The sequence below is a fragment of the Psammomys obesus genome, unplaced genomic scaffold, assembly GCF_907164565.1.
Source record: "Psammomys obesus unplaced genomic scaffold, mPsaObe1.curated_primary_1811, whole genome shotgun sequence".
Classification (NCBI taxonomy): domain Eukaryota; kingdom Metazoa; phylum Chordata; class Mammalia; order Rodentia; family Muridae; genus Psammomys; species Psammomys obesus.
In genome coordinates, this window is record NW_026590905.1 from 707,783 (window position 1) to 726,735 (window position 18,953).

Below are 18,953 nucleotides of genomic sequence, written 5' to 3' on the forward strand. Positions count from 1 at the left end.
GCCTCAAACTCAATTTGCCTGCCTCTGAAGTGTTGGTGACATGATTAACTAAGAGGTATCACACTGGCGGACAAGATGGAATTTACAGCAGTATACTGAATGACACGTTCTTTTGCTTAAAAATTACAAAGTCATGCTTCAGCTGCACACATACTAAAACTGGAACAATACAGAGATTAGCCCAGTCCCTGAGCAAAAATGATCTGCAAATTTGAAAATCGTTTCATATTCTTCTTTCCAAGACAGGGTTTCTCTGGGTAGCCTTAGCTGTCCTGGACTTTTGTAGACCAGGCTAGCCTTGAACTCACAGCAATTTGCCTGCCTCTGCCTCCCTGAGCACTGGGATTAAAGGTGTGCCCCAAAGAGCACACCTGTCCATATTCTTAAATTAAAAAAAGAAAAAAGAAAAATGCTGTCCAACGCATAAGCAGAAGGATTGCACAAGCTCAAAGGCAGCCCAGACGAAGACTACTACTACTAGTTTAGGGCAGCCAAGGCTACAAAGCGAAACCCTGTCTCAAAAAGTCTGTGCCAAGAGGGAGCACTAAGTTTACAGATCCCTTATCTTCAAAGAGAAATGAAGACCTTTATTTGATTGCTCACTTTTTTTTCAAGTCGACAGTTAATTATCTATCATTACTCTGTTCACCTGAGTCACACTGATTACAAAATGAGGCCAGCCGTTCTTAGAGGAAACTTCGGCTCCAAGGTTACCTGTGGACTACACAGGCAAGCAACCCACCTCTCTAACATTGGGCATATCCAGTAGCTCCCCAAACACGTAGACACCAGGGGCCTCCAGCACCTGGTGGATGAGTGTGGCCAGTGCTGCCCCCTTAGCCGACTTGGCAAGGAGCAGAAATTGCTCCTGGTTCTGCCCTGTCACCTTCACCTCCGCACTCATGGCTGCACCGAGGTGCTGGGCTCTGGTCTCAAGTTGTTTGAAGCTGCAAGGAAAGAGGAACGTGAAACTAAAGGTCCCCGAACCCTGTCACCATGGTCAGCTCAGGGGCAGGGAACTGCACTCAGGAGGGACTAGGCCACTTCTGCAGTGAGAAGTCAGGTCAAAAGGGCTAAAAACCAGATCTCCGGTTCCTTGAAGCCGCCCACATCCTGGCCGCCACGCCCACTCTCTTCCCCAATCCGGGGCCTAGGCCAGAGCCCCACCATGAGCACCCCATTGAGCCCCAAGACAGAGGAGGCGGTGAGGGGAGCGGCGGCGCATGGTGTCCAGCCCAACGACGACGCACCCTCAGACGCACCCCCAGCTCTCAACTCGTGTCCCGCACGTGCCCGCAACCACGTGACCTCACCTCCACGAACCTCACTCGTGACTCCACCCCCTCCCTTAAAGACGCAGCCCCGGGAGCGCCAGCCCGGGCCCAGGGCCGGGTCGTACCCTGGGACAGACTGCGACCGACAGCTACCTGGAAGCCGGGTCTTCCAGCGCGCGGGGCGGGGCGGCCGCTCCGTCACCTCCGGCAGCCTCTCCCAGCCTTTCCTGCCACCTCCCGGCCCGGCCGCTCTAGCCGCTCCCTTCTATGATCAGCTTTCGGCTGCACTTCCGCTCTCGAGAGGCGGGTTCCGGGTGGCTGTGGCCTGCTTCCGTTTTCCGACCGCTGTACGCCCGAGGACGGCGTGTATCACGCTCTGTCGATACAGCTTTATTGGTGCAGGAGCGATGGATGCAGGGTGCAGAGAAAACCCCAGCTCGGAGGAGGTCCTAGGTAGCCGGGTCGCCCGGAGCTGCAGGAGAGAAGGGGAAAGAGACACGGAATTGCTATGGCGACACGAGCTTTAGTGGAAGGCGAGAAGACAGAAAGAAAATGTGCGGAGAAATGAGAGAGGAGGGAAACGTGACGGGAAGTTAGCGGTAGAGATAATTTGGGTAGTTCAACCACTCATCTTTTTAAAGAGCAGAGGAGAAGTTTAAAAGTAAAGGAGCCTCCTCTCCTTGCGCCTTGGAGTTAGAGGCGGGAGGATCAGGAGTTCAAAACCAGCCTCAGGTACATAGCAAGTGCCAAGCCAGTCAGGACTACGCGAGAACCTTTCTCAAAAGGAAACAGAACAAAACCCCACGTGATAAAGGGGCGAGTGTATTGGTCAAACTTCTTAAGTTTTCTACCGTTGAACTTTCAGAGCTGTGCTACGGGACCAGACTTTTGGCCACGGTTTCTGCACGTAGTGGTTGAGTTATGTTTTGAGTACGTGAATCTCAGTTAACAGAAGAAAACTATTAAGTAGAACGAAGGCAGATGAGGACAATTTGAAATTAACGGATTTAGCTGGTCACTTGTAAGCCAGGAGGCTGAGGCAGGAGGATTGTTAGCCTGGGCTACAGTGTGAGAGACCCTGTGTCCCGAGGTGGTGGTGGCGGTGCACACCTTTAATCTCAACACTTAGGAGGCAAGGCAGGTGATTCCTGAGTTGGATCAGCCAGCATCTTCTACCTAGGGAATGCCAGGATAGCCAGAACTGACAGTAGACCGTGTCTCAAAATAAAACAAACAAAAAGTCCTTACAGAAACCTTTCAAGGGGCAAGTTAAGGTAAAGCCAGAAGTATGGTGCATACCTGTAATCCCATCATGCAGGAGGCTGAGGCAGGAGAATTGAAATTCATAAGACCTTGCATCGTAAGACAGACCTGTGAGAGAAAGGAATATAAGATACAAGTGCATGTCATTCTGATCCCATCACTTTTCTGGAGACAGTGCAGCACGGTGGTTCATGCTTGTAGTCTAGCACTTGGAAGGCTATGACAGGAGTATCTTAGGTTCAAAGGCAATCTGGGCTACAGAGTGAAATCCAAGCCACCAAGGGGTATGTGTTGATCAGAGTATTGGGGAGAAGGAGAGAAAAATATTAGAAAAGAAGGTAACAAGGAAGGAGAAATGAGAAGTAATCTGAGATCTAGTCTTGCTTTGCCTTAAATCACCTGTCCTAGATTTAGGCCCAGATCTCAAGGTCTCCAAAGACCACCAGGAGCCAGACCACATATGCAAGAGCAAGGAGCTTAAGCTCGGTGGCCTCTCCACCGTCACCAACGCAGTGGATCGGAGAGGAGAGCCCCAGCAACTGCACGGGCAGGATTTTTATTGGGGTTTGAACAAGAACCGGGAAGACTGGATGTCAATTCAGCAAGGGCAAGCTTGTTACAAAGTGATTGGCTAACTAACAGAGCTAAACATTGAGCGATGTATCTAAAGACCTCAGGAATGTTAGGTATTTTCTGTGCTACAATGTTCTCTGGTGGGCTGCCCAGCACAGATGCCCCACCCCGAGATAAGATACCTTCCCATTCTTGTGGTTACCTCAGGCTTTTCCTTGGGTAGGGAACTCTATGGCCTAGTTCCTAGGACTGATGACTTGGGGGGGGGGGTCACTAGTTCCTGGTGACTTGAGGGTGTCAAGCCTGGTTCTCTCACTAGTTTGCCTTCTTTTGCCGTGATAAAACACTGGTCCTAACAAGATTGAGGGAAGCTCTTATTTGGCTTACATGTCCTGATCAGTCTGTCCTGAAGGAACTGAGCACAGGCTTGAGGAATGCTGCTCACTGACCTTTCTCCCTGGGGCTCATATTAAATACCTTCCAGACGGCTTGCTCAGCAGTTGTAGCACCCACAGTGGGCTGGGCCTCCCACAACAGTCACTAACCAAGAAAATAACCTTAGGGCTGGAGGGCCGACTCAGCATTTAAGAACACTTGTTGCTCTTGCAGAGGACCTGGGTTCGATTCCCAGCACCCATAGCCATCCATACCTGGTTTCAGAGAACTGAGTGGGCCATGTGGCACCGGGCATGCCCGTGGTGCATGTACATACATGCAGGCAAAACAACTCAAACACATAAGTTTTTGGAAAGAAAACACCACAGATTTACTTGCAGACAATATAATTAGGTCATTTTCTCAATTGAAGTTCCCTATGTCCAGATCATACTAGCTTTTGTCAAGTCGATCAACACCTCCCCCCGCCAAAGAATTGTAATCAGCATAATATTTTTTTGTGACAGGATCTCACTATATGGTTCTGGCTATCCTGGAACTCTGTAGAGTGGGCTATCTAACTCACAGAGATCTACCCGCCTCTGTCTCCCCAGTGTTGGAATTAAAGTACAACACCACACCTGGGTATAAACATTTTTTTAAAACGACTATAGTAAGAGCTTGCAGACAGAAGCAATAAGTTCAATCAAAGACTATTATATGAGTATTCAGGTGAACAGTGACGTTGATTTAGACCAAGCAGAAGCAGCTGGGCTCTGAATTTAAAGATAGAGTGAACAATATTTGCTAGTGGATTGGATGCAAGGTGTGAAAGGAGAAGTTTTAAGAATGGCTCACTGCAGCAACCACGTGTTGGCTCCCAACCATCTATAATGATATCTGGCGCCCTCTTCTGGCTTGCTGACACACATGCAGGCAGAACATTGTATAAATAATAAATAAATAAATCTATCTTGGGGCTGGAGAGACAGCTCAGAGGTTAAGAGCACTGGCTCTTCTACCAAAGGTCCTGAGTTCAATTCCCAGCAACCACACAGTGGCTCACAAACATCTATAGTGAGATCTGATGCCCTCTTCTGGCATGCAGGAGTACATTTAAGCAAAACACTAAATACATAATGAATCAATTGAAAAAAAAAAAAGAATGGGGAGGGTGGGATTGGGAAGGAATGAGGGAGTGGGCTACAGCTAGGATACAAAGTTAATAGACTAATATTTAAAAAATAAAAAAAAACTTAAAAAAAAAAAAGAATGGCTCATAGGGGCTAGAGAGATGGCTTAGTAGGTAAGAGCACTTGCTGTTCTTGCAGAGAACCTGGCTACTGTCCACAGCGAATAATGACTCAACTGTCAAACACCAGCTCCAGAGGGGTTTGATGCCCTCCTCTGGCCTCCTTTAGTCCCAGCACTGCAGAGGTAGAGGCAGGTGGATTTCTGTGAGTTTGAGGCCAGCCGGATTTATAGGATAAACAAGTTTCAGGATAGTCAGAGTACAAAGAGAAACCCTGTCTCAAAAAAATAAATAAAATAAACAAATAAATAAAAAAAGAAAGAAAATGATACTATAACTAGGAATGGTGGCATAGCATAGGGCCTATAGTCCCAAGAGTTGGTAGGCTAAAATAAGATCACAAGTTCAAGGCCAGCCTGGGCTATATTTTAAGACTCTTTCTTAGAAAAAACCAAAAACCATAAAGTCAAGTTTGCACAAAGCTTTTAAAGTATACAGGAGATGTGGGTACATGGGCTGAAGAGCTAGCTCAGCAATTAAAGGCTAGGCTAACAACTAATAAAGAGTGAAAATCATTTAAATTTTATATAATATTTTCCAGAAAGTGGGAAAAGATAGCATGCTTATTCTATGAAGACAGAGCTATTTTGATAAAAATCAGTCAAAGGCAAAACTAGATTGAAAACTATAGGTCAGCATCACTCAGTAACTGATAACAAAATTGCCAGTAAAATGTTTGCAAACCAAATCTCAAAGTGTATTTAAAAATCGACTATATCAGGACAGTCAAAGCCAGACATGATGGTGCATGCCTGTCATACCAACATTCAGGATGCCAAGGCGAGATAATTGTTCTGAGTTCAAGGCCAACCTAGGTTACAGTGTGAGAGGTAGTCTCGCCAAAGAAAGAAGGAACATGAAAATAGAGGTGATATATATATATGGGTATATATTACATTTATTTGTATGTTTATGTGTGTGGGTGCTTATGTACACAATGCATGTGTAGAGGTTAGATGACAACTTTCAGTAGCTGGTTCTCTCCTTCCACTCTGCAGGTCCTGAGTATTAGACTCATGTCATCAGGCTTGGCAGCAAATGCCTTTACCCATTGAGCCATCTCACCAGGTCCCAAGAAGATATTCTCAAAGAGGACCAAGATATAAATACTAGCTTTATCAGATACTAAGACATATATTATGACATATACAAGACCAACAGTATAGTGCTGTGGTAGACCACATGTTTAACGTATGTGAAGGCCCAGGTTCAGTCTCCAGTATGAAAAGAAAGCACATTATTGACAGACATATAGACAGATGGGCCACTGGACCAGAATATCCCAGAAACAGATTCACATAGAGACAACTTGATTTATGACTGTACTTTTGAGCAGGAAAGAAACAACATATTTCATTGATTCTGGGTATATATGAAGACTGTTAGGATCCAGAGGAAGCTGCGCAAATCCCTCAAGACCCCGAACTCAGTCAGATATGGATGGTTTATTGAACAAAACCGCAAGGCTAACCATGGTCAGAGACACGGAGTGGACTCGGGAGCCAAACTATGACATTGATTGCCTTTGAGTTAGCTTATAAGGGCAAAAACCGTAATTAGCTCACGTGGGGACAATCTAACAGGGTAGTCACCTCTGACTCATTTTTGCTAAGTAGACAAAGCAGTTCTAGCTGACCTTTAATTTGATTGGTTCCAAGTGAAGTTTATAGTTAGGGCCAGCTGTGGTTATGGTCGGGGAATTTCCAGAAGTAGCAAGGCCACAGAGCAGGCTGAACACAAACACAGTTTTTGGTCAACCTGACCTTGCACAGAGAGCTTTTCCCTACATCAGCAACAGGTTGAGATGATGTGGTTGGTGGGCCTGAAATACGAATGGGTATAGTTAGGCTACCCAGAAGGAGCAGGCCTCAAGAAAGAGATAAAACTGCAGTCTTACTGCTGGACCTGAAACGAACGCCAGTAAGTGCATATGAAATATTACCGGAGCAGCCCTTTCCCAGAGCTTTCTCAGGCCAGGCCAACGTAAACGCAGTCATCTGGCATGTGCTACAGCTCATATCTGGGAAAGCATGAAAGAAAGGCCGAAGGCCATGTCCAGTGCGGGCACACTCACCAGATTGGATTCTGTAGCTACGGCCCGACATCCAACAAGAAAGAACCTGTCTTATAAATTGAATGTAAATGTTTGTCACAGGAGGCATGAAATCACATCCAAGACCAATCCAGGAAGCAGTGTACCTGAGGTAAAAGGCCCTCTGCCTTTCTTTTCCTGGAGCCTCTCTCACAGTTCCCCAAGGCATTGTTCACCAAATGTCATTCCTTTGACTGTGTTCCAGTACCAGTACACTACAGAGTAAATGTAAAAGCCTCTGGAAGATTAATTTAGGAGAATATATCCATGAATTCAAGACAGAGAAGTATTTTTACATTTATTTTTTTCTTTTTGAGACGTAGGGCAGTAGGCTGAGTGACTGGGGGCAACAGGCATGAAAGCCAGCGTGAGATCAGAGTGTTCCAAACCCCAAAAATCTCAAACCTGAGACCAGAAATCTCGCTACTCCCCTCTGCTTCCATGCCTGCATATCCAAGGGCATGCAGCCCGGCGACCGTTAACTCTCAATGTAGTTACAGGTAGTCACACAAGTGGCCACGAACCTGGATACAAATAGAGCATCACCGGCATGCCAGCCAACACCAAAGGAGTGTATCCACCCCAAAACTCCCCCCTGCTCCCCAAGGTTTATACAGTACTTGTTCACCATGGAATAAACGGACATAAGCGGCTTCACTAATAAACCTGCACAAGCTGATTCACCGAAGACCAATCATCTAAGAGCTGTTGTTTCGCTTGAGCTGTAACACTTGAAGAGGGCTTTTTCTCTCTCCGGACATTCACTGCTGGACCCTCGGACCTGCCCATCTGGTGGCCTTACCTGTGGGATGGAAGCTCCCGCCATTGCCAGTCTGGCTCCTGTGATGCCCATGCCCAAAAGGGCTGTAACACTCCCTGGCCCCCACCCTACCACGCCTGGCACCCCAGCTGGACCTGGAATCCTGCAGACCCCACCCATTCCAGACTCCACTCCTTTCTTCCTGGCTGGGTGTGCAGCAGTGTCCCTGGATCACCCCGAAGGTCTGAGCAAACCGCAGAACCAGAGACGGGTATAGTTCTCCTTGGGTGGAACTCTCTTGACCTCTTCCTCTGCTTCCGGATTATAGTCTGGGATATAAAGCAGGTGAGAAGTATTTAACACTCATCCTAAATGTAAACTTAAAAGATTGGTGCATTTGGCAACATTTGTTCTTCAAAAGACAAGCCACCAGAAGGGGCTATGGGTCAGTCAGTAGAAGGCTTGCCTAGTGTTTACAAAGCTCGGGGATCAGTTCCTCTCACCACACAGACCCAGTCTGGTGGTACAAGTCTGTGATCCCAGCACTCAGGAGACTGAGGTAGGAGAATCATCTTGGACACCTCGTGTTTGAGGCCAGCTGGGCTATATGTGACCCTATCTAAGAAAGACCACCAATGTGAAGTAGAATCTGGGGCTACGGAGATGATGCCTCTGTGAGTAAAGTGCTTTTCATACACGCATGAAGACCTGTATTGGCTGTATCAGCTCCTAGGACCCACATGAACTAGTGCTGGGTGCAGTAGCATACACTTGAAATCCCAGGTTTGGAGGGAGACAGGAGGATCCCTGGAGTTCATGGCCAGTTAGGGCTGCAGAACTGGCAAGCCTCAGCCCAGTGAGAGACCCTGTCTCAAAACAAGCTGGATAGCTCCTGAGGAATGACACCCAGGGTTGTTTTCTGGCAGCCAGGGGGTGGGGGAGAGAACAGGAGAGAATGAGAGAACTATCAAAATCCATGGCCAGGGTGTGAGGTCCCAAGTCCAACGGCCAGTAATACAAAGAGAGAGAGAGAGAGAGAGAGAGAGAGAGAGAGAGAGAGAAAATAATCCTTCAGTATTCTTATCCTTATTTAAAAGATGTGTCCAGGGTGCATAAAGAGCTACACAAGAAAAAGAAAAACAAAGCTGAAAGTCTATAATAATAAAGTCATAAATGTGAATGAAAAGTTTGAACCAACCCTTCACAAAGGAAATCTGCAAGGTCAACAAACAGAAGAAAACCTCCTCAGCTTCACTTCTGATGATGAAAATGCAAATTACAGCCACAATAAGTAGCATTGTCCACACCAGAGTTGCTAAAATTAAAGCCTGAAAATACCAAATGTCGACTGGGGTGCAGAACAAAGAAACTCTCCTACCCAGATAATGAGAATACTAGCCATTAAACATTCGATTTTTAGACATACCGTCCTTAGTTACACAACCCAGACTGGCCTCAGACTTGGCTGGTTCCTGACCCAGAGTATTGGAGTACAGGAGTGGACCGCCATGTCTGGCTGCTCAAACCCCTGGGGGAAAAAGTCTAGCATTATCTAATAAAGTCGGATAATTTAACGCCCACATACATACAAAACCCATACGACATTACTACCTATATTATCTCCAAAATCAAACTATACTGTTAAGGAATACATACCCGTTCATAGGAAATATTAAGAAAAATGGGGCCGGGTGGTAGTAGTGGACACCTTTAATTCCAGCACTCAGGAGGCAGAGGCAGGAGGATCTTTGTGAGTTCAAGGCCAGCTTGAAGGCTACAGAGTGGACATCCAATGCTACACAGAGAAACTCTGTCTCAAAAAAACAAAACAAAAGAGGAAGCTCAATAGAGTGCTTGCCTAGCGTGCATACATCCCTGGGTTCGAGACGCATTGCGGTATAAACTGAGCATGTCTGCCTATAATCTCAGTATTCAGGAGGTAGAGGCAGAAGGAGCAGTTTGGGCTATATGAGAGCAAATCTTAAAAAAAAAAAAAAAAGGAAGTGTGTGTGTGTGTGTATCTGTGTGTGTCTGTGTGTGTGTGTAGCAGTACACGCCTTTGATTCCCAGCACTTGGGAGGCCCAGGCAAGTGGATCTCATGAGTTCAAGGCCAGCCTGGTCTACAGAGGGAGTTCCAGGATAGAGCTACATAGTGAGACCTGTCTAGGAAGAGAGAGAGAGAACAGAGAAGTAATTTTTATAGGAACCATTACAGTACCTCCCGCTGGTGAGGAATGAGTGGCATACAATTGGGCAGGGACACACTGTCTTCTGAACTACATACAAAACTATTTTATATGGTGATTACACAGTGGGAATGCTGTTAATTTATAACTATTCCCTCTGCAAGTACTCATTACATTTTATGCTTTGCTACCTTTACACTTAGGTCTATTACATTCCAAAATAAGAAAGGCTTTAAAAAGCATTTAATTCAGGGCCGGAAAGACAGCTCAGCAGGTAAGAACACTTAGTGAGCTTGCAGAGGAGCAGAGTTTGGTTCTAGGCACCTACCTCAGTGGCTCACAACCGCCAGTTCCAAGGAATCCAGTGCCCTTTTGTGACTTCTGCAGGCACCTGCACACACATGGCACACATAAAGTCATGCAGGCACACGCCTATACACACACAAAAAAAACCATAAAAAAACAAATCTTTTAAAAAGGAAGAGATAAGACTTAAAAAAAAGTCATTGAATTCAACACCCTTATCAGACAGAAGTTCTAGCAAACTAGAAGTGTCTTCCTTAATTTGTAGAGACTATATTTGCTTGTCCATTTGAATTGTTTTTAATGATTTATTATGTATAGTGTTCTACCTGCAGGTCCACCTGAAAGTCAGAAGAGGGCACCAGATCTCATTAGAGATGGTTGTAAGCCACCGCGTGATTGCTGGGAATTGAACTCAAGACCTTTGGAAGAGTAGCCAATGCTCTTAAGCTCTGAGTCATCTCTCCAGCCCCCTTGAATTTTTTTTGAGGCAGGGTTCCACGTGGTTTAGACTGACTTTGACCTTTTTATATAGTTGATGGTGATCTAGAACTCCAGGTATTCCTGCTTCTTCATCCTAAGTCTGAGATTACAGGCATGTGCTTCTGTGCCCATGTAAAAGGTATTTTGTTTTGTTTTGTTTGTTTTTTGTTTTTGTTTTGCACAGGATCTCACTATGTAGCCTTGGATGGCTTAGAATCTCAGCACTTGGGAGGCAGAGGCAGTAACTCTGAATTTGAGGCCAACCTGGTGTACATAGTGAAATCCAGGCCAACCAGGGGTATTTAGTAAGAATATGTCTTTTTTAAAAAAGGATTATTTCTTTATTTGTGGTGCTGGTGTCATGCTGCAAACACCATTTTCACCAGGAAAATATTGGAAGTGGTTTCGTTACAATCAGGGACAGAATAAAACTCTACTTGCCCCTACTTCTATTCACTGTTGTAGTAGGCCTGGCCTGCACAACAAAAGGAAGTTGAAGGCATAGCATTGTAAAGGGAAAAGCAAACTGCTGTCTTGCAGGTGGCACATTTTACTTTTGTGAAAATGCAAAAAAAAAAAAAAAGTATAGAAAAATTATTAGACACAGAGAGTCTGTCAAGGTTGTTGGCCCTAAAGCTCTATTTCAAAGCAACTGTATTTCTATGTATCAGCAAAAACAAACAAAACCATTGAAAATTCCATCTTGAAAGATATTATAACAGAAAATCAAAATAGGACTCAGTATTAAATAAAGCAGAAGACGTATAGTATCCACATGAAAACAAAAATTAGACTTCACTGAAAGACACTTAAGAAGACCCCGAAGACAGGCTGGAGAGACAGCTCAGCAGTCCAGAGTTCTTCCTGCCCTTCTGACTTTGGTTCCCAGCATCCACATAGAGTGGCTCACAACTACCTGTAACTCCAGCTCCAGAGAGTTCAATGTCCTTTTCTGGACTCCATAGGCACTCACAAATGTGTAGCCACACATACACACACATGTCAATAAAATAAGTTGTAAGAAACAAAAAGAAGCGGTTAGAGACCGGGAACATAGCTCCATAGAGTGCCGGCTTAGCAAGTGTGCAGCCCTGGCTTTCCCCCGGCCCCAGCATCGAATAGAACCTAGCTGTTATCCACTGCCAGTAATCCCAGCACTCAGGAACTAGAGCAGGAGAATCAGAAGTTCGGTCATCTTCAGCCACACAGGGAATTCTCTGGGAAGTCTTGAATATTCGAGACCCTGTCTCAAAAAACAGAGACTCCGCTGGGGAAAGGGCTCTGTCGGTAAAGCGTCTGCCACGCGAATGTGAGGGGTCTGAGTTGGGTTCACCATCAGCCAGGTGAAACAGCCTAGCTAGGAGGTGCACTTGTGGAGTCCCATGCTGGGGAGGTGAGACAGTACCTTTGGGGCTTGCTGGCCAGCTAGTCTAGCCCAGTCAGTGAGATCCGGGTTCAGTAAGAGCCCTTGATTTCAAAAATGAAAATGGCAGCCTGGTGGAGGTAGTGGTGGTGCACACCTTTAATCCCAGCACTCAAGGAGGCAGAGGCAGGCGGAGCTCTCTGTGTCAGAGGCCAGCCTGGTCTACGTGGTGAGAACTCCAGCTTCATGAAACAATATGGGTGCATCTTGGAAATGTTATATCGAGTGAAAGCAAACACGCTGGAAGGCCACATAAGTTGTCACATTTATCCTTGCTTGGCACTAGGTAAAACCAGACAGCATATTTACACTTTTATCCATTTGCAGAAAAGCTGTAAGCTGAGCGTGGTGGGGTCTCCCTATAATCCTGGGACTTGGGAGGTGGAGGAAGAAGGATAAGGAGTTCAAGTAGCAAGTCAGAGACTAGCCTGGGCTTCATTACAACCTATCTCAACTAGAAAACAAGGCCTAGTTATATCTAACATATGTAATAGTATCTTGTGTATTGACTTAAAAAAAAATTTATTTGTTTATTTTATGTATATGAGTGCTCTGTCTTCATGCACACCAGAGGAGAAAATCAGATTTCATTACAGATGGTTGTGAGCCACCAGGTGGTTGCTGGGAATTGAACTCAGGAGCTCTGGAAGAGCAGTCAGTTCTTAACTGCCGAGCTATTTCTCCAGCCCAACTTGTGCGTGTGTGTTTGAAAAGGGTTTCTCTATGTAGTCCTGGCTGTCCTGGAGCTCTCTGTGTAGACCAGGGCAGCCTTGAACTCACAGAGATTTGCCTGCCTCTGCTTCCTGAGTGCTGGGATTAAAGGCATGGGCTACCAGCCATGTATTGACTTTGATAACTATGTGTAATTTCAAGTATATATGGTGAGCAGGGCATGGTGGTGCGTACTTTTAGTCCTAGAACTTGTGAAGCAGAGGCAGGCAGATTTCTGTCAGTTGGGGACCAGCCTGGTCTACTGGATTCCAGGGGGTAGCTTGCACTCACTTTGCACATACACCCTGCCCCCAGACACACATACACATAATTAAAAATAAAACACATCTAAAAAAAGCCCTTCAAATAAATGACATATAAAAATTATATAGCAACACAAACACGAATATCTCAGAGAGGTCAAAATCATAGTGCCGAACGGTAGGATGGTAGGTGCCTGGGCCAAGTAGGACTGGGAAAGGAGTCATTGCTTAATGGGTACAGATTTCAGCTCTCTAAAAGGAAGTTAAGCCATATGCCTGTCGTGCTAGCACTCAAGAAACTGAGTCAGGAGGAGCAAGGTTTTAAGGTTGGGGCTGAAGACTTGGCTCAGCAGCTGAGAGTCCTTGCTGCCCAGCAAAGGCTCCAGCCTAACTTACATAGCGGCTCACCACCCTCTGTGACCATGTCCCAGGGGCTCTGGTGCCCTCTTCCTTCTGCAGGTACTAGGCATGCACACAATGCTTATACATACATGCGGACTAAACTCATAAGATACAATAAATACAGCTCACTTATTCAAAAGAATTCAAGGCCAACCTGGCTTATTTTTTCCTTTATTAATTTTAGCTGTACGAGTGTTTTCTCTGTGTACCACGTGTTTGTCTCGTGGTCAAGGTGGGATCCTCTGGGACTGGAGTTACAGGAGAACATGAGCTGCTATGTGTGTGCTGGGAATTTAACTTGGGCCCTCTGAAGAGTAAGGAGTAATCTTTGTTTGTTTGTTTGTTTTTTGAGGGTTTCTCTATGTAGCCCCGGCTGTCCTGGAACTCACTTTGTAGACCAGGCTGGCCTCAAACTCAGAGATCTGCCTGGCCCTGACTCCTGAGTGCTGGGATAGAAAGCATGTGCCACCACTGCCCAGTGAGTAATAAGTAATCTTAATCACTGAGCTCATTCTCTAGCTCTTTTATATTTTATTTTAATTACATTTTTTTGAGACAGGGTCTCACCACATAGCTGAGGGTTGCCTTGGACTCTTGGCAATCTTTCTTCAGACTCCTGAGTGCTGAGGGTACAGGTGAGCAGAACCACAGCCGGTTGCAGCTGGTCTATATAGCAAGGCCCTCTTCTAAAAGCAAACAAACAAGCAAAGAGGCATGGAGATGACAGGTAGTGATGGCCAGATACCAGGAGTGCATTTATTACTCTGTTTTGGGGTCTTGACTGGCCTTGAATTTTCTTCTATGTGTGTGTGTGTGTGTGTGTGTGTGTGTGTGTGTGTGTGCAAATACAGGTGGACATGTGTGTGTGCGTGCACATGGAGTCCAGAGGTCAAAGTTGGTGACTTCCTCATGTGCTCTCTATCTTATTTTCTGAGACAGAACCTGGAGCAGGACTCAGGGGATCCCCCAGTCTCTGCCTCGGCCTCTGGCTTTTTCTGTGATTATTGGGAACTGAGCTCAGATCCTCATGCTTGTACCAAAAGCCCTGCCCTAGCTGAGTCATCTGTCTACCCCTGACCTAGAACCTATGATTCTCCTGCCTCCATCTCCTGGGTACCAAGACAAGAGGTGTGTGTGCTGCCAAGCCCAGTTTATGAGGTGCTGGGGACGACAGGGTCTCACACATTCTGAGAACTCTACCAACTGAACTATATCCCAACCCATGAATATATTTAATACTACTGAACTGTAGACTTAATTGGAATAAATTTTATGTCCTGTGAATTTTGTCACATAAAAATTTTCATGTGTATACATAACAAAATAAGGTTAGGCAAAAAATATGAGGCAGCTACAGGGAAGTTAAATATTAAAAATGAGTCCTTGTCTTAGGGTTTTATTGCTGTGAAGAGACACCATAACCATGACAACTCTTATAAAAGAAAACATTTAATTGGAGCTGACTTACAGTTCAGAGATTTAGTCCATTATCATCATGGTGAGAAGCATGGCAGCATTCAGGCAGACGTGGTGCAGTAGGAAATACTGAGAATTCTCCATCTTGATTCAAAGGCAGCAGAAGGAGACGGCCACTCTAGACCTAGCTTGAACATAGAAGACCTGAAAGCCCGCCTCCACGGTGACACACTTCCTCCAACAAGGCCACGCCTACTAATAGTGCCACTCCCTATGGGCCAAGCAATAAACACATGAGTCTATAGGGGCCATTTAAACCACCACAGTCCTGTTCAGCTAGAAGTGTAGAGATGCCATTTTTTTTTTTCCCAAGACAGGGTTTCTCCATGTACCCTAGCTGTCTTGGAATGCAGCCTGTAGTCCAGGCTAGCCTAAAACTCACAGAGCTCCTTCTGCCTCTGCCTCCTGAATGCTGGGATCAAAGGTGTGTACCACCACAGCCTGGCTGGGATGATGTGGGGCTCTGCTGGATAAAGCTGGAGACTGCAGTCTCCAAATAGCCATTCATTTGTGCTTGGTTTATGATGAGAGAGCCCCTTTTCTCAGCAGAGTTCTAAAAGTCTCCCCTAATCTGGGGAGTCTTGCAAGGATCATCACATAGTCCTCAGGGCAGATCACAGGCTAGACCCTTCTCTGATAAGGAAACTGCTCTAGCTAGCATCTGGGAATTCCTAGAAATGCCCTGCCCTGCTAAGGATCTTAGTCCAGCAGTGACCTTCAATTTTACTTGGAGATTTCCCCCTCTCCCACAGGTTAAGTAAGTACTGTGTTCTTGATTTGTGATAGAACCATGCCACTGCGTGGAAAACGTACTGTTCCACTACATGCAAATCAAGTATTCCTAATCCCCTGACCCTACCAGATCAAACACATTCACCCTGGAAATCCCTCCCACTGCCCAAAGCTTTATAAATCCCCGATTTCAAATAAACATGCTGGGTGTGCATGCTGCTGATTGGCTGGGTGATACCATCAGCCTTCCACCATGATCACCAGAGACTGGTTATTCATGCCCTGCCAGCCAGTTGAGTCTCACCAGGCCTGCCCTCCGGCCTGCTAGGCCTGTGCCTCCGCTGCAAGCCGACCAGGCATAGACTTTTGCCCAAACCTCTGCCGTGCCTAGCACAGCAACTTAACCAAGAGCTATAATACTTTGGTATCACCATAAGCTTTGGAATGCCCAAGCTTCCACTGCCACAGGCTAAAAGGACTAAACTGTAACACTCTGAGGAAAACCTTTTCCAGACCCCAGACCTTGCCCTAAAGAGCTCTAGCTGCCCTTGAGAGAAATTGAACCCCTATTCTCCATCCAGAAGCTGAGCTTCAGATGCTGTCAAATGGAGAACAACAAGATGCCGTTTATTAAAGGAGAAAATGTTGAGACTGGAGAGATGGTTCAACAGTTAAGAGCACAAGCCACTCTTTCAGTGCACCTGAGTTTGTACCTGGCATCCATATCAGGCAGCTTGTAACTGCCTGTTACTCTGTCTCCTGGGGGATCTAACTCCTTCAGCCTCACTGGGCACCTCAACTCAGGGGCACATACCCAGACAACACGTGCACACAAGTTTATATTTACTTGTTTGTTTGTTTTTTAGACAGGGTATCTGTACATAGCGTTGGCTGTCCTGGAACTCACTCTGTAGACCAGGCTAGACTTCAACTCACAGAGAGCCACCTGCCTCTGCGTCTGCCTCCCAAGAACTGGGATTAAAGGTTTGCAATACCACTACTGACTCCATACATATAATTTAAAATAATAAAAATATCTTTTTTTGAGGGGAAATGTTTAAGGAGGGGTAAGCAGATAATTGGACAGAAAGACTACCTGAAGCCAAATGACAGAGATAGAAATAATACTAGAAAATAGATATATTTAGAACCTAGAAACTAAATGATCAGCTTAGGAATGACATAAGATAGAGCAAGACATCTGGTTGGAGATGAGCAACCAGCAATGAGACCTACAAGGAAGACGTGGGAACAGCTGGACTAGCAGAGCATCAAAAACACCAGGTAAAGCAAATGTTTCTAGAATGGGCCAGGGTAACTGTATGAAAGGTTGCCAAGTAAACTGAGCCTGCTGACTAGAACGTGAAGACCACGAGCAGACTTCACAAGAGAGATCTAGGCAGAGAGTTAGGGCAGAAGCCTGCCTGAGAATGGCTACAAGAACTATTGAGAGAGCATCCACACATTAGAATTCTATGTGTGTGGAAAAGGACTGGAGATTTTTTTTTTCCATCAATACGGGAAGATCTCAAAGACCCATGACCACGTAAGAAGACCCAGGGCTGGAGACGTGTCTTAGTAGTTAAGACTACTAGCTGTTTTTCCAGAAGGCCTGAACCAATTCCCAGAACCCACATGATAGCTCACAACTATCTGTCACTGCCATTCCAGGGGATTTTTTTTTTTTTCCTGTTCTGGGGGATTTGACAACCTCGTCTGGGCTTGGAGCATATTGCATAGATGTAGTATACTTAAATGCAGGCTAAACTCCCGTAAACATAAAATAAATAATAAATACAACTTTTTAAAAAGAGCAGGGCCTACGAAATGGCTCATTGGGTAAAATCCTGATGACCTTATTGACATCTCTGGAATCCATAGAGTTAAAGGGGAGACCATACCCTGAAAGCTGTCTTTGACTTTCATACATGCTCTGTGGCATGAACATCACCACCATTAAAGGTGTGCACCGCCACATGTGCTATTTTATGACTATATTGGTGTGTTTGTGGTGTGAGGTTTGAACCAGAGTCATGGCTATTCTAAGGCAAGCTTTGAGTTACACCTTCAGCTCCAAAAAACAGAAGCTTTTTAAAAGGTTCATTTATTTTTGTGTTTACATATGTGAGAGTTTGTATGAAGGTACACCATGCATGTCCTGATACCTGCAGTGGCCACAAGAGGCAGTGGGATCCCTCAGTACTGGAGTTACACATTTGTCTGAGCTATCGTGTGAGCACTGAGAGCCGAACCCAGGGCCCCCGCAAGAGCATCAGGTACTCCATACCCCTGCGCTGTCTCTCTAGCCCCTGAGGAAAGATTTTAGAGTGCTCTTTGCTTTATGTACATTACTTTGGAGTCATACATGCAATGAGCCACACTGAGGTCAGGGGTAGGAGCTTAAAGATGATGGATGGGAAGAAAATAAATACCTCTCTGTTTGCTATGGACATGTGCTTGCATTACCAATTCAAAACAGTGAATTGAAAGAGGTCAAAACCTTCACAAGAAGGACTGGAGAGATGTCTCAGAGGCTAAGATCACTGGCTATTCTTCTAAAGGTCCTGAGTTCAATTCCCAGCAATCACATGGTGGCTCATAAACCATTTATAATGAGATCTGGTGTCCTTTTCTGGCCTGCAGGCAGGATACTGTATAAATAATAAAAAGTAAATCTTAAAACTTTGACAAGAAAAACTTTAAGACATTAGCAACAGAAATTGAAGAGGCACTAGACAATGAAAATACCTTCCTTATGCCTGGATTGGCAGATTGACTATACTACCAAAAGCAATCTTACCGATTCAGTTCAATTCAATTCCCCATCAAAATTCAAGTGACAATTTTCACAGAACTTGAAGAATAATCCTATGATTCTCATGGAAATTCAAAAGACTATGGATAACCAAAGCAGCTCTAAGCAGAACAGTCAGGGGTATGACATTACCTGACTTCAAGCTATACTGTGGAGCCATAGTGACAGACAGCACAGTACTGGGACCAAAACAAACACGTAGAACAGCGGAACACAATAAAAATCCCAGAGCCAGCATGGCAGGGCACACCTTTAATCCCAGGAAACCCTGTGTCAGGTTTCCGCAATATATGTGGATTTATCTCTGGGCTTTTTGTTTGTTTGTTTTTGATTTTTGGTTTTCAAGACAGGATTTCTCTGTGTAATAGCCCTGGCTGTCCTGGACTCACACTGTAGACCAGGCTGACCTCGAACTCAGAGATCTACCTGCCTCTGCCTCCTGAGTGCTGGGATTGAAAGTATGCACCAAAACCACCTGGCCTCCCCCCCACCAAGAAAAAAGTATTGAA

At 45.4% G+C, this 18,953-nt stretch overlaps 1 protein-coding gene and 1 pseudogene across 6 annotated transcripts in view; one reads left to right on the plus strand and one right to left on the minus strand.

Moving 5' to 3' along the window:
* Positions 1-18,953, minus strand: part of Cops7a (COP9 signalosome subunit 7A) — a 32,067-nt gene that overhangs the window by 5,504 nt on the left and 7,610 nt on the right. The window contains exons 2-4 of one of the 6 annotated variants that reach the window (XM_055609479.1): positions 2,574-2,645; positions 1,428-1,746; positions 743-947 (exon numbers count right to left, since the gene is read on the minus strand). In XM_055609479.1, coding sequence (XP_055465454.1) covers positions 743-904 — 162 coding nt within the window. In that variant the 5' untranslated portion in view covers positions 905-947; positions 1,428-1,746; positions 2,574-2,645. The other 5 variants (XM_055609480.1, XM_055609481.1, XM_055609483.1 and 2 more) reach the window with 5 other exon arrangements.
* Positions 134-233, plus strand: LOC129678605 (U6 spliceosomal RNA; annotated as a pseudogene).